The sequence below is a fragment of the Berghia stephanieae genome, chromosome 3 (genome assembly GCF_034508935.2).
Source record: "Berghia stephanieae isolate SIO BIC M18660-M18661 chromosome 3, UCSD_Bste_1.3, whole genome shotgun sequence".
NCBI lineage: Eukaryota > Metazoa > Mollusca > Gastropoda > Nudibranchia > Aeolidiidae > Berghia > Berghia stephanieae.
Window position 1 is genome coordinate 91,659,345 of NC_088362.1, and position 15,000 is coordinate 91,674,344.

The 15,000-nt window shown below is 36.8% G+C and overlaps 2 protein-coding genes across 2 annotated transcripts in view; one reads left to right on the top strand and one right to left on the bottom strand.

Annotated features, from left to right (window-relative positions):
• Window positions 1-15,000, bottom strand: part of LOC144968820 (uncharacterized) — an 86,292-nt gene that overhangs the window by 56,035 nt on the left and 15,257 nt on the right. The gene's annotated exons all lie outside the window — the stretch shown is intronic.
• On the top strand, window positions 9,051-10,828 carry LOC144968819 (52 kDa repressor of the inhibitor of the protein kinase-like). Its single transcript, XM_078907527.1, has 2 exons — window positions 9,051-9,169; window positions 9,800-10,828. Exons 1-2 carry the CDS (start codon window positions 9,051-9,053, stop codon window positions 9,957-9,959), a joined length of 279 nt encoding a protein of 92 aa, XP_078763653.1. The 3' UTR covers window positions 9,960-10,828.

Here is a 15,000-nt window from a genome sequence, read left to right on the forward strand (position 1 = left end):
CATCAATTGAAAATCACGTTTTAATCCGGAAAGACAATAAGGCTTTCTCGTTCCTTGTCCTCAAAGATTCTGTCATTCCTTTTCTCTTTCTGGCCAAAATCCTCAATTTACTTTTATTATTTTCTTTTTCTTTTTTTTTTCATACATTAATGTAACCGCAATGTTTGACACATCAGGTTTCATGGTAGAGCCAAAGATTTCCTTTTAAAATTTGGCTAGCACTATTCAGTATCTGATACTGAATAGTGGTTTTGCACTATTCAGTATCTGATACTGAATAGTGGTTTTGCACTATTCAGTATCTGATACTGAATAGTGGTTTTGCACTATTCAGTATCTGATACTAATAGTGGTTTTGCACTATTCAGTATCTGACACTGAATAGTGGTTTTGCACTATAACACGGTGGTTTTTTTCCGAAACCCGACAAAGTTATGGGAAGAGGGCAGCTGTGGGAGTGAATCTCGGACTCAGAGAAGTGTACAACAGTGGGGAGTGAACCTGGGACTGGGTTTCAGCGGGTTTCGTAATAAAAATCCGGACGACACCTGGCAATATCCGACAAAGTTATGGGACGTAGGCAGCAGCGTGTGTGTGTGTGTGTAGAGGCTGAGGGAGGGGGGGAGGAGGGGGTGAACCTGAGATTCAGGGAAGTGTACACCAGTGGGGAGTGAACCTGGGTCTCTGGGTTTTATAAAAAAAGCAATAACAAATTGGGGGGGGGGGATTACTTTTGTACGAAACCCGACAATATGCGGCAAAGAAGTGGAAAGTAGGCAACGCGTGGGGAGTGAACCTGGGACTCAGTGAAGTGTACACCAGTGGGGAGTGAACCTGAGACTATGGTTTTCGGCGAGCTTCAGCTAGTTTCAGTTTCATATAAAATCAATTACTTTTTTACAAAACCCGACGAAACCTTGCAATATCCAAGAAAGTTATGGGTAGTAGGCAACAGTGGGGAGTGAACCTGAGATTCGGGGAAGTGTACACCAGTGGGGAGTGAACCTGGGACTGGGTTTCGGCGGATTTTGCTATTTTAAAAAAGCAATTACTTTTTGTTTACGAAATGCGCCAAATGCCAACAAATTGGGGCAAAGTTATGGAAAGTAAGCAAATAATGGGGACTGAACCTGAGACTCAGGGAAGTGTACACCAGTAGGGAGTGAACCTGAGACTCTGGGTTTAGGCGAATTTCAGCGAGTTTCATATATAAGCAATTACTTTTTTATAAAACCCGACGAAACCTGACAATATCCGACAAAGTTATTGAAGTAGGCAATAGTGGGGGGTGAACCTGAGATTCATGGAAGTATACACATGTGGGGAGTGAACCTGAGACTCTGGTTTTCGGCGGGTTTCAGCGAGTTTCATATAAATGCAATTACTTTTATACGAAACCCGGCAATATCCGACAAAGTTATGGGAGATTCAGGGAAGTGTACGCCAGTGGGGAGTGAACCTGAGACTCTGGTTTTCAGCGTGCTTCAGCAAGTTTCATATAAAAGCAATTACTTTTTTACGAAACCCGACGAAACCTGGCAATATCCGACAAAGTTATTGAAGTAGGCAACAGTGGGGGGTGAACCTGAGATTCAGGGAAGTGTACACTTGTGGGGAGTGAACCTGGGACTCTGGATATTGTAAAAAGACAATACCAAGGGGGAGGGGGAATTACTGTTTTACGAAACCCGCCAAAACCCGACAACGTTATGGGAAGCAGGCAGCAGTGGGGAGTGAATCTGGGATTTGGACACAGATGAGGATTGAACCTGGGACTGCGAGAGGCTGATACCAGTGGACAGTGAGCTCAGAATGTACTTTTATTTCGAAACCTACCGAAATTATCAAAAGTTATGGGAAGTGGGCACCATTGGGCAATGAACCGGGACTCAGGGAAGTGCACACTGGTTGAGAGTGAACCTGGGACTGTGAGAAGAGGATATCAGTGGAAATGAACCTGGGACTATGGGAGTTGGGTACCAGACGAGAATGAAGCAATTACTTTTTTACGAAACCGCCAAAACCCACCGAAAAACCTTAGACTTAGGTTTATTCCCCAATAGTGTACACTTCCCTGAGTCTCAGGTTCACTCCCCCACTGTAGCCTACTTTCTTTCCATAACTTTGTTGGATATTGTTGGGTTTCGGAAAAAAGTAATTGCTTTTTTGTTAGAAACCCAGTCCCAGGTTCACTCCCCAATGGTGTACACTTCCCTGAGTCCCAGGTTCACTCCCCACTGCTGCCTGCTTCCCCTAACTTTGTCAGGTTTCGGCATGTTTCGGCGTGTTTTGGCAGGTTTCGTAAAAAAAGAAACACCCCTAACAATACCACGTGTATTCAGTAAATAGATGTCAATTGTAGTCTAATATTCAGTATCTATTTAAATTATTATTATTATTATTATTATTATTATTATTATTATTATTATTATTATTATTATTATTATTATTATTATTATTATTATTAGACGTCTATTATTATTATTATTATTGTTATTTATTATTATTATTATTATTATTATTATTATTATTATTATTATTAATATTATTATTATTATTATTATTATTATTATTATTATTATTATTATTATTATTATTATTATTATTATTATTATTATTATTACTATTATTATTATTATTGATTATTATTATTATTATTATTATTATTATTATTATTATTATTATTATTATTATTATTATTATTATTATTATTATTATTATCACGTAAATTTTAATATAATACTGCAATTAATTCACGGAAGTACATCATTCAATTAAAAATGGCAGAAAGTCTGGCCACATATTTATAATGAATGGGGATTGTCTTAGATGACAAAACAAACAAACAAACAAAAACAACAACAAGAACAACAACAACAACAAATGTGACAAACAGAAAAAAGCAAGATTTTAAAAAGTAATAAACAATAGAAGAGCACATCAATGAAAAACAACAACGAGATTATAACACATCAAAGATATTCGTAATAAATCGATAACTGATTAAATAACTCCTACAACTTGATTTAAAAATCATAATCATAATAATGATGATGATGACGATTACAACAATAATAATAATAATAGTAAGTAGAAATAATAATAATAATAATAATAATAATAATAATAATAATAATAATAATAATAATAATAATAATAATAATAATAGTATAATATAAACATTAAAATATATTACAAGCAAATAAAATGATTAAAACAAAAATATTGGGGAAAAATAAAAGTTAACCCGGCCGGGATTTGAACTCTCGAACCTTAAGTTCAGAGTCAAACAGCTTATCCACCAAGCCATGGTGTCACTGAACTTTTAGTGACATTTAATCATGTCTATTTAGACATTAAAAAATGTATTTGAATGCCACTCTTCTTTTGATATTTTGAACTATGTTAATTGCACAATAGCAGAAATTTAAAAATAACGATCAAAATATTTCTACAACTTTGAATCGGGCTGTCAGTTACTGCACGAGTTCAATCTGGTAGTAGGTCAGCAGTTTATTTACATTCAACTGAGATTGTCGCACTTTTCACTCTCTCTATAATAAAAGAGTTCCTTATGGATACTGAATAGTGGCAAAGCACTATTCAGTATCTGATACTGAATAACCACTTCCTTAAAATTTTGTTTTGTTTTGTTTTTAAATACATTCGCTATTCCTGGTCAAAGGATTTGCTGATAGGAGGCCACAAAAACATTTGATGGACGCCCTTCACAAACATCTTGATTAGTCCTGTGCCCAGTAAGTCTTGATGCAGTCTTTATTTCGCAGGTAATTATTTTTTATCTGAACGTAATTTGATTTCAATGGCTAGGAAAACTTCCCGAAAACAAATAGAAAGTTAGATGTTATAGCCAGATAGAGCATGTACTGCATATGATGGACATAATATGTGCTATAGGCTATAGGTGACCCTAAAAAAAAAAAAACAACAGCTTTTGAGCCTACTTAATATTAACATTTTCTTGGCTTCTGGTCGGTAAAAAAGAAAGACTACCGTTTTGATTAAGGTCATCTTTAATATTAATATCTATCAGAATTTATCAGGTAAAAAAAATTCTTAAATCGTTATACAAAAAAAAATTACCAACAAAAAACAACACACCCATAGCCATTTTGACACTTGGCAGCAGCAGCCTCCTATGGTTCACACTATTGTTATGACGATCGACCCAATCAGCAAAGTCCGGTCCGCATTCGTGCACCGTCGCAAACCCGCCTGGTAGCATCGTCACAACACACCTTTCGACTAGATGCTCTGCTGTCTCGGGTTCTTGCCCACAGCGTGGACACTTGGCTGTTTAGTCATCGTAATCCATTAACCCTATCCCTACAAGGCTTTTTACCTGTATTCGCCTACAACGTGGGTCTTTTTTGACCCAGACTTCTCAAAGAGAAAAAAAAACAACTCTGTACCCCCCTCTTCCTACAAGGTGGGTCATTTTTGACCCGGGATATAAAATAACAGAAATACATCTTTTATGCTTATATTGTGTACAATGCTGCCACTTTCAATAGAAAAAAGATGTGCGCATCTTTTATACTGATATGATAGGGTTCGAATCTCATATAAATATGCGGTTTAAGTTGTTCCATGAGTCCTAATTATTAGTATATATATGTATACTGTATATAATATATATATATATATATATATATATATATATATATATATATATATATATATATTATGAATAAAGCATTTGATAGGATACTATTGTTTGTTTGTGGGGTTTACGTCGCTTTTAACACATGGTAAGTCATATCAGCGAGTGTTATATTTCACATTCATTTTTGTGCTGCCACACAGAGACATGGTATAGGACAACACATGCCTCATTCGATCACAGTATACTGATACCGAGCCAACAGTCTTAGTAATAGTACTAATCCCATAATGCCGAGAGTTAGGCGAGACTGCTACTACCGAGCAGTGGTAAATGTTTACAGTGGAAACCATTTATAACAGGCCTGGATATAGCAGGGATCCGGCTATAACAGGGATACTCTAAACCCACATTTTTGGTTTTGTTTTCTTTATCTATGTAATATTTTATCGGATATAACCGGGAATCGGATATCGCAGGGATTTTTCTCCACCTCCCCTCCACCATCCCTGTTATAATCGGTCTCCACTGTATTTTAGATTATAGGAATAAGCCTTCACAAAAAATATAAGAAAAACTAGAAAATTTATTAACTCAGATTAACTTGGATCAAAGGTAGATCAAATGGAAACAGTATGTAGCTTTCAATTGGAACAAGCTGTACATAAAATGGTTTTCACTGAATGTCGTTTGCAAACTGGCACAGAGCATTTATTACAGGCTGTTGAAGTTTTCACGTCTTTTTTTGGTGGACACTTTCCACACCGTCTCCTTTTCAGGCCACACCCTATTGTTGCAGTTGGAATTGGCTCATATTCATCATCATTGCCTAGTTGAGTAACTATTTTACTCTTCAATTCCTTAGGAATGTTCATAGTCAATCTTCTTTCCATGAGAGGACGAGCTAGTTCCAAAGCAATATCTATCTGAAAAAAACGTCGATTGTCAGCTTGGGAAAGTTTACTTTCTGGAAATTTAATTTTGTACACAGCTAATGCAGTGATGCTAGCGATGTCCAAAATGTTGAAAAAAATAACCATGGGCCACCTCTTTGTCTGTCTTTTGGTTGTCATTGAATGAGCCATGAAGTCCATACAGTCAACTCCTCTTTTCGTTGAATTGTAGAATTTGATTATTTCAGGTATTTCTTTTTCCATTCGGGGATGTAACTAGCTTTCCATCGTTGTGCATTGAAGACAAAACAATCACATTTTTTTACATCCGGATTTATAACTTACAAGTGTTTTCCCTTTTTCAAATACAAATTCAGGCTGTCCTTTCTTTGTTCGCTTTGGGTCTTTGAAGGCTTCAGGAACAAACCTTTTATTTCTTCGAACCGTCCCCACAACTGTCGTCTTATTCCTTTCAAGACCATTGCATAGTTCCATGTCCGTAAAAAAATTGTCCACCGTCAAATTTCGACCACTTCCAAAATAAGGTTCACTCAACTGTAGAGCCGTGTTCCTCCCTAAGTTTATTTGAGGTTCTCTTCCAATTTTTCCAAGGTATGGAATTGCTCCCAATGGGTATTTTGTGTCTGCATCCGCTGTCCAAAATATTTTCAGCCCATACTTGTCCGGTTTTGACGGCAAATACTGAAGAAAAGAACATCTTCCTCTCCAAGGCATTAGTTGCTCGTCAACAGTGATGAAAGGTCCTGGCGAGTAATGGCGTTTTAGATTTTTCAGCAGAGCCTCCCAAATGTCTCTTACAGGAGCAAAAATATCTCGATTCCTTCTCTCCGTTCTGGTGTTTTTATTGTCAAACCTCAGTCTGTTGGATAAACTCAAGAATCGATTTCTTGTCATCACAGCCCTTGCCAGCGCGTTTCCATTTTTTTAGATCCCATACTAATTCCGTTGAAAAAATGTTTTGATTCATGGCACCCAGATGAATGAGAATACCAAGGTAGCCACACATTTCGATATCATCCGTATCTTTCAATTTTTCTCCCAAAGCCTTTCTCCCTTCTGCATTTGTAAATCTAACAACATCAGAAAGTATAGATTGGATGAAAAATAAATTGAATGCAGATGTAGGATCAATCATCTGTTGACACCCGACCAATTTAGGCTTTGCTTGACGACAAATATTTTTGCTTGGAGTTCTCAGGTTGGGTATAGTGTTTGCTGACCAGGACGTCCCATCTTTAGTAACCACGGCAACAGAGTCTGACAATGACAATAAATAATAAAGTGGGGGGGGGGGGGAGGGAGGGGAGGGAAAGACAGAAGAGAATTAGTACTGCTGTATAATAATATTGAAACAATTATTTCAACACTCTAAAAGTAAACATAATACAGGCATGATCGAATGGATAACACACTGGACATGTAGCTAAAGGTACATAGGGTAACCATGGTACACACTTGAGATTGAGTTGCAACTTACGTAGTTCTTTAGCATTATAACATTGATTATACAGTTAGACTTCGGGCACTGCATGTGCTAAAATGCAAAAAAAAAACCTCACAACTTTAGTTATATTTAATTTATATCAATTTAGTTACACTCACCATCATTTGTATTTCCTGTGGGTTGAAGAACTGTATTCTCAGTTGCTCCGTTTTCATCATCAGAACTCATTTGCAAGTCAGGCAGAGATGGCGGATAGAAATTGCTTGAGGTTGGCCCTTCCCCTTCTTCAATCGGTTCTAAAACTGAAGATGAAAATAAGATAAAATGTATCAAACAACCAAATCATACATTACTACTAATCATACATTAGTTGGACGAAAAGGTATCTGGGAAAGGATATGGAATTCAATATTTATTGATTTCTCAATTTGAATAACTAAACAATACAGCTTGTGAAATATTATTATCTTATCATAGTTGTTGGAAAGGACTCATTGTGGTTTAGAATATAATAGAGATTAAACTATTCCAAAAGTAAATAAAAGCAGACATACCTTCAGTTTGAACTTCGTCAGGTTACTGGTAGATGACAGGGCCCATTTCTGTAAGCACAAATTCTTCTTCAGATTCCAAGTCACTTTCATTTGGTAAGTTATCATTGTCATCCAATAAGGCATCTGGAAAATCTTCTCCATCGCTTTCATAATCATCCATTTCTTGAACTGTATCGTCCTCATTCTCTTCAGTAAAATCAGCTATCTCTAAAGCTTCAAAAATATTCCTTTCCATGTTCGTTGCACGAGGATCAAAACAATGTAAAAGCGGAAGAGGAAATAACGTGAAAAGGGAGGTAACTACCAAATATATCAAGGGGAGGATAACTCTAGATAACAGAAAAGTAAAGTGGCTCCATGCACATTTCTGTTATTGTTATTATTTGATCGCTAATGAACCCACTTATATGCCCGTAATGGGAGAAAATATAGTTTTTTCATTGATTTTATTAGTGGGTCAAAAATGACCCACCTTGTAGGACTAGGGGTAGTCATGTTTGATCCCTCACTAAATAAAAACTGTTCACTCCAGGTGTCTGAAAATTTACACACATATGTAAACTTAGACGAACGAAGCTTATCTAAAATTTCAAGCCAATCCATCAAAAAGTTTTTTTAAAAATTATTTTTTAAGACCCTCCCGGGTCAAAAATGACCCACCTTGTAGGGATAGGGTTAAAAAGGGGATGGTGAAGGCCAAACCGTTACAACAAGAATCGTCCACATAAGAAGGGACGTTCTAGTTCAGCGACATCCTTTTATGGAAACCAATGCATTGCCAATCCGAATGTATATTTGTTGCGAACTGTAAACAGTAATAAGCGGTGTGTGTGTGTGTGTGTGTGTGTGTGTGTGTACACGTGTACACACACACATACACACACACAGAGACACAAGGGCACAATGAAAAGGGACTGATTGAAATGAAGCAGAGAGAGGGGGGAAATAAATAAAAGTCTATTTATTATAGCACAAAAAGGTGTAACGACCAGCTTAAGAGATAAATGAAAAAGAATTAAGAGGGATTAAAACCTGAACTGATTAGCATTGAGGCCGAGGTCCACCGGCGAGCGTAAAGTGGACCATGGGAGAATCGGAAGCCTTGTTCGGAGTATGCCCTCACAGCTAACCCCTAGTGTGACCTTAATGACCCTGTGACCTTTCGACCTGCCGGGACCTTCCGCGCCGTGACCGATTTGAAAGGATCGGAGTGAGAGAGAGAAAGAGGAGCTGTACAGGACCGGCCGGTATAGTGTGGTGGCCACGTACTGGCGTATATATTACGGGATAAAAGTGAGAAATGCCGTTGGGGGTGTTTGTGGATGAAGGAGGTGGGATTGAGATGGAAGGGAGAGCAATGGGAGAAAGGTGACGACTCTTATTAATGATGTGATTTGTAAGGTTTCACCAGAGAGATTGTATAGCTAACGCTTCGAGAGCTCTCTCTAGCCAAAAAGCCCGTATCTGGGTCAACAGCTGATCGTGGAAATAAGCGCGTACAACAATGAGCTAAGATGGCGCCGACGCCGACAACACATAACAAATGCCAGTGGTGTTCCGGTATCAATTGTTCAAATTCTCGACACAAGAGACCAGATTTAGGTTTCTTCCGTTTCCCAAAGGATCCTGAAAGGTGAGAAAATTAAACTTTAATCTATTAACCTTAACAAATAACTATATTTCTATATTAACACGTCTAGATTGTGTTACAAGAGAAAATGAACATTAGATTTCTGATCCAGTTCTAATCTACTGCACCGTGACTGTGACCCTTAAAGGTGGCTCTGTTGGGGGTGAGGCTAGCCATTATCTTCTTCTTCTTCATCTTCTTCTTCTCCTTTTCCATAATAGCAGATGTGGTTGATTTAAAACACAGTAAAGGGTAGGGGGCGACGGTGTAGCTACACGGCATTGAATTTTAGCCATATGTTGTGCCAGTGGATTTATGCTTAAAATAATTGAGCTTTTATATAGCGCAATATCCAATAAATATGCTCAAAGAGCTTTAGAGGGATGACTAGATAGGATGTACATTGACTAGACTTGTGATGCCTATGTCTAGATTCTAGTACAGTAGTAATCTCAATGAAGTGAGCTTAGTTTTTTAGAAGTTTATCTAAAGAGAAGCATACATCTAGTCTCTCTCGGCCAATTAGTATGTGCTTTTATGTATAAAATTAACTCTTAATCAGACCTAGCTCTCAATTAATTACTAATAATAGATCTAGATCCAATATTGAACTGCGTTAGTTATTTTTTACAGGTCCAGGCGTTGGGTCATCAACTGCAGGCGTGCTGATTTGGATGACAAGTCAGCTGATGCACTGTACAGACGAAATGTTTTATGTGAAGAACCTTTTGATGCTTCCTGTTTCAGTGGCAGTCAAGACACGCCTTCAACAAGATGTTCCACAGGAAATTAGACAGCTGATGTTGCCATCAACTATGCAATCCCTAATACCAAATGAACAGAATGTAACAACTTGCATATCTGGGTATGTTGCAGTCAAATTAATGCCCCATGTGTGTACAGACTGTCAAGATTTATTGAAAGGTGACAAGGACCCTGGCAAAGAGAGTCAAGTATTCCTGCATGCAAAGAACCTTCAGGGTTGTAACCATGGCGGTCTCTGTGCACCAAGTTCAGAACTTCTCTGTATCATAGAAATTATGGAAAAGGAATTCAGAGACGCCATTACTCCCACACTGCACATTACTGGTCTGAGAAATAGGATCATTAGACGGCTTGTGGTAAGCATTCCACCCCACATGGGCCTTGGTTGCAAAAATGGAAAGTGTGATTTACTTTTTTATGTAGCTAATTTGTTCACTAATGCCAGTTAATGAATCAGACACTGTCAGAAAAACAGCCCACCCATAGAAATAGGAAGGCTGCCACATTTAGCCATGTCGTGTAGATTTGATATGTCGCTGATTTGTTTTCTTACCGGTATGCCTGTTGTTGTTGGCTTCCGTCTGTCTCAGGAGACAATGGATGTATACCGAGGTTATCAATTCTGGTCTGTCACTGTCAATCATCGGTGTTGATGCAGCATTGTCCCCCTTTGTGATTTTACTGAGCCATTTTTCAGTTTATAAAATGTGTTTTAGATTAGATTCTACAATACTTACACGAGAGTACATGTATTTTGTATTTCTCTCCTTCATTATGTTTAATTGTACTTGTGGTCATTAATCTATGCAACGCAACTTGACGTCATCTTAGTCATGCATACTATTTTTTCATTGTACATATTATTTTGAACTATACGTGTGTTAATTAAACACATACTTACACACACACACAAGAGAGAGAGAGAGAGAGAGAGAGAGAGAGAGAGAAGAGAGAGAGAGAGAGAGAGAGAGAGAGAGGAGAGAGAGAGAGAGAGAGAGAGAGAAGAGAAGAGAGAGAGAGAGAGAGAGAGAGAGAGAGAGAGAGAGAGAGAGGAGAGAGAGAGAGAGAGAGAGAGAGAGAGGAGAGAGAGAGAGAGAGAGAGAGAGAGAGAGAGAGAGAGAGGTATGTTGTTGAAAATACAAAGGTCGTTTGTTTTATTAAGTTTGTTTAAAATAAATCATGATTTTCGCTGTAAAGTTGAGTTAAATTTATTTTTTGTCAAAGTTTATCCCCCCCCCCTCACCCCCTCCCACCCGCCTTCTCTCTCTCCTCTCTCTCTCTCTCTCTCTCTCTCTCTCTCTCTCTCTCTCTCTCTGTGTGTGTGTGTGTGTGTGTGTGTGTGTGTCTCACACACACACATCATTATTATTATAAGTAATTTATTTTAGAATCTTACAAAGTTATCGTAACCTGATCTAGAGAATCAAACTAATCTGTACGATTTTGCACATAAAGCCTGAGCCGATAGTAAAGAAAAAGAGCAGCCGATCTCTAGCAGACGAAACACAGTGATCCGCGCCTATTTCGTGACACACAATTTTTCGGCTGATACCCAATGAAATGCATTGTTGTCATGGAGAGCGGGAGGGAAGAGAGAGAGCTCTCTAAGCGTTAGCTTCTAAACTCTCTGGTTTCACTCTGGACAACAATAATCAGTTATTTGTTATCTGATAAATGTCGACTCGGGAGTTGGACTGTGTACGTACGTAAAGTTAGGGCCTAGTTGACCACATAAATATAGATTTTTGGGGCTAGAATTCTAAAACTAAATTCAAAGTATTTTTTGTGTAATCAGTTGTCATTTGTTGTTATCTCGACAAAGATAAATACCGTAATAATAATAATAATAATAATAATAATAATAATAATAATAATAATAATAATAATAATAATAATAATAATAATAATAATAATAATAATAATAATAACAAATGAAAGTAGAGAGAGAGAGAGAGAAGGGGGGAAACTTCAAATCTTAACCCCATGGATGGAAGTGTTGCGGATGAGAGTGTTGCAGGTTTGAGGATCCAGTGGTAGAGCACTTGCCTCGCAAGCAAAAGGATCGGCATCGATCCTATGCTCGTCGAATATTTTCTTCTGATCCCATTGCCACCACCAGTGATGGGTAGCTGGATCATTGAGATAAAGAGGAAAGTACTTTGCGATAAACTCGCAGCATCCTATCAAATAAGGTGACTTGCCACTGGTACACTTTGTTTAATTAACTCTCTCGAAACATAAACGCCGACTCTATGGTTTAACGACTTTAAATGACCACTGCTTTGTGTTGCACGTCTGTTGCCATCGACATAGCAAAAAAAATCAGTTGTAGAAAATTAAATGTCTGAGATTAATAGACAAAGAATGGTGACGGTGGCATATTTGGTGAAAAGAAAAATTGTAGAATAGGATTGTGGATATACATAATTGTTAACACCTTTTTTACCATGTGATTCTGCAGTATAAAATAATCTGAGGCGCGGGGGGGGGGGGGTGGATTGCGAAAGTGTGTTGTATAGATTATCATATTTTTGGGGCCTTTTATAAAAAAAATTATTGGCTGCAAAGGCTAATTAATCCGACCTGTTAACAATTCTGTCTTTCTTTCCATTTTCCCCTCTTCTCTTTTGTCTTAAAAGTTATATTTTTTACTCTCCCCCGCCTTTTTTTTTATCTTTAGAAGCCATTTTGCATTCGTTAACGACAAATGAAATCGTCCAGTCCTCGTATAACCTCCTGGAAGTTCTGTCAAGGGCGTGTCATGTGTGCAGCGCTCGAGCTGATAACGTAACCCAAAATAAAGGCTACACGATTGTGGACATTGGGAAATGCCAGGAATATAGATGATAATGGGAAATGCGGTCATGGTTAAGATAACAGGAAAGATGACCACAGTCAGGGTGGGAGGTTACCTCATCGCCATAAAATCTCTTCTTGACACCCCCCTTTCCCTCCGTCTTCCCCATTGGCTCTTCTCACTCGCTCTCTTTTTTTCTATCTCAAATACACACTTATGGAATTCAGCCAACAAAATAATAATAATAATAATAATAATAATAATAATAATAATAATAATAATAATAATAATAATAATAATAATAATAATAGTAATAATAATAATAATAATAATAATAATAATAATAATAATAATAATAATAATAATTATTATTATTATTATTATTATTATTATTATTATTATTATTATTATTATTATTATTATTATTATTATTATTATTATTATTATTATTATTATTATTATTATATTATTATTATTATTATTATCATTACTGCTACTGCTACTAATTCTAATTTTACAATTACACTTGGGTTACTCTCTCTCTCTCTCTCTCTCTCTCTCTCTCTCTCTCTCTCTCTCTCTCTCTCTCTCTCTCTCTCTCTCTCTCTCTCTCTCTCTCTCTCTCTCTCTCTCTCTCTCTCTCATAGTTGTGGACACGAGAGAATTAAAACAGTATAAATAGCACCGGGTATTGTTCATTTATTTAAGGTGTCAAGGATTATACTATTTTTTAAAAGTTTTTTTTGTTTTTTTTTTAAACAGTGGAGTCAAAAGGAATAATGGCTTGTGGAAACTAGTAAATAGAAATCTATTATTATTATTATTATTATTATTATTATTATTATTATTATTTATTATTATTATTATTATTATTATTATTATCATTATCATCATCATCATCATCATCATCATCATCATCATCATCATCATTATTATTATTATTATTATTATTATTATTATTATTATTATTATTATTATTATTATTATTATTATTATTATCATTATTATTATTAACATCATCATCAGAACACCCCTATGATTCCAAACCATTAACACGAACGATCTCGTCCACCTCCAACTTCATTCACACATGTTATCATTACAGCCATTAAAGCTTGACCTTCACCTTGTCAAAAACCACTCCACAACAAAATTTGGTGTGAAACGTTGCAAGTGGATACAACACGGTCAACAGCATGAACTAGCTTGTCGAGTGGTATGGAGCTTATCATAATCGTAATATCACTACTGGCGCATTGCGTTTAGTTAAAATACTCACAACATCCGCTAACCGGGTATAACGTACCAGCATACTAAACTGGTTGATATACTTTAGTGAGAACTAATAATTAAAATGGCTGTCTAAAAACAAAAACAAAGAACTGAGTTACGTCGATTTCGTTTCTTCTACTCGCTATGCCTTTCAGAGCCATAAGACACACGGGGTCGGTTTCATCCTATTCTAGATTCCGAATGTAACGTAAAACAATTTTTGCTTTCCCCTGTATAGGACTCCAGCGTCTCTAGTTTGCAATGGACGCCATTCTACAGACTCATCCAGCCAATCATTACTGGTTGGAGAAAGAAAACAGCTCAAATAAACACAACCTTAAAAATATCATATATAAATGCTTTAACGCGGGCTTGAACCTGTTAACCTGATTAAGGAGCTTGGGCGCGTACAAAACCGATCATCGACACCATAGTGACGCTTATCTCCTCATTGGTTGGACACGAGTCTTTTTTCGGTTCATGGTATTGTTGTTGTTTTTGTTGATGATGATGATGATGATGATGATGATGATGATAGTGGTGGTGGTTGTTAAGCAGGTTAAGACCCCAATGGTTTCATTTTGACGAACGATGGACCAGAATAATATTCGATTGAACTGGATTTTATTATTGAGAATGATCATCTGCCTTTGGCAGAGGTTTGGATGATAAAAGAAGAAGGAAGTGAAAGTAGAAAAGTAAACAAAGGGAAATCACTCAATAATAATAATGATGGTAGAATTATAAATTCACATTAAATGATAATCTAAGTTTATAATAATAATAATAATATCTCAACAGTGGTTGGGGGTGGGAGGGGGGGGGGGGGTGATGATAGTGTCGAGGTTGACACTAATGACGACGATGATGAATGATGATGATGATGATGATGATGATGATGATGATGATGATGATGATGATGATGACGACTACGATGATGACGACAAGATCGATGGTGATATTGATGGATTTGTAAATTAAACAAATTATATAGCACTTC

Coding starts and splice junctions, on each gene's coding strand:
- LOC144968819 (XM_078907527.1), top strand. CDS start 9,051: ATGGCGCCGACGCCGACAACACATAACAAATGCCAGTGGTGTTCCGGT. Junction 9,170..9,799: donor TTCCCAAAGGATCCTGAAAG/GTGAGAAAATTA, acceptor TATTTTTTACAG/GTCCAGGCGTTGGGTCATCA.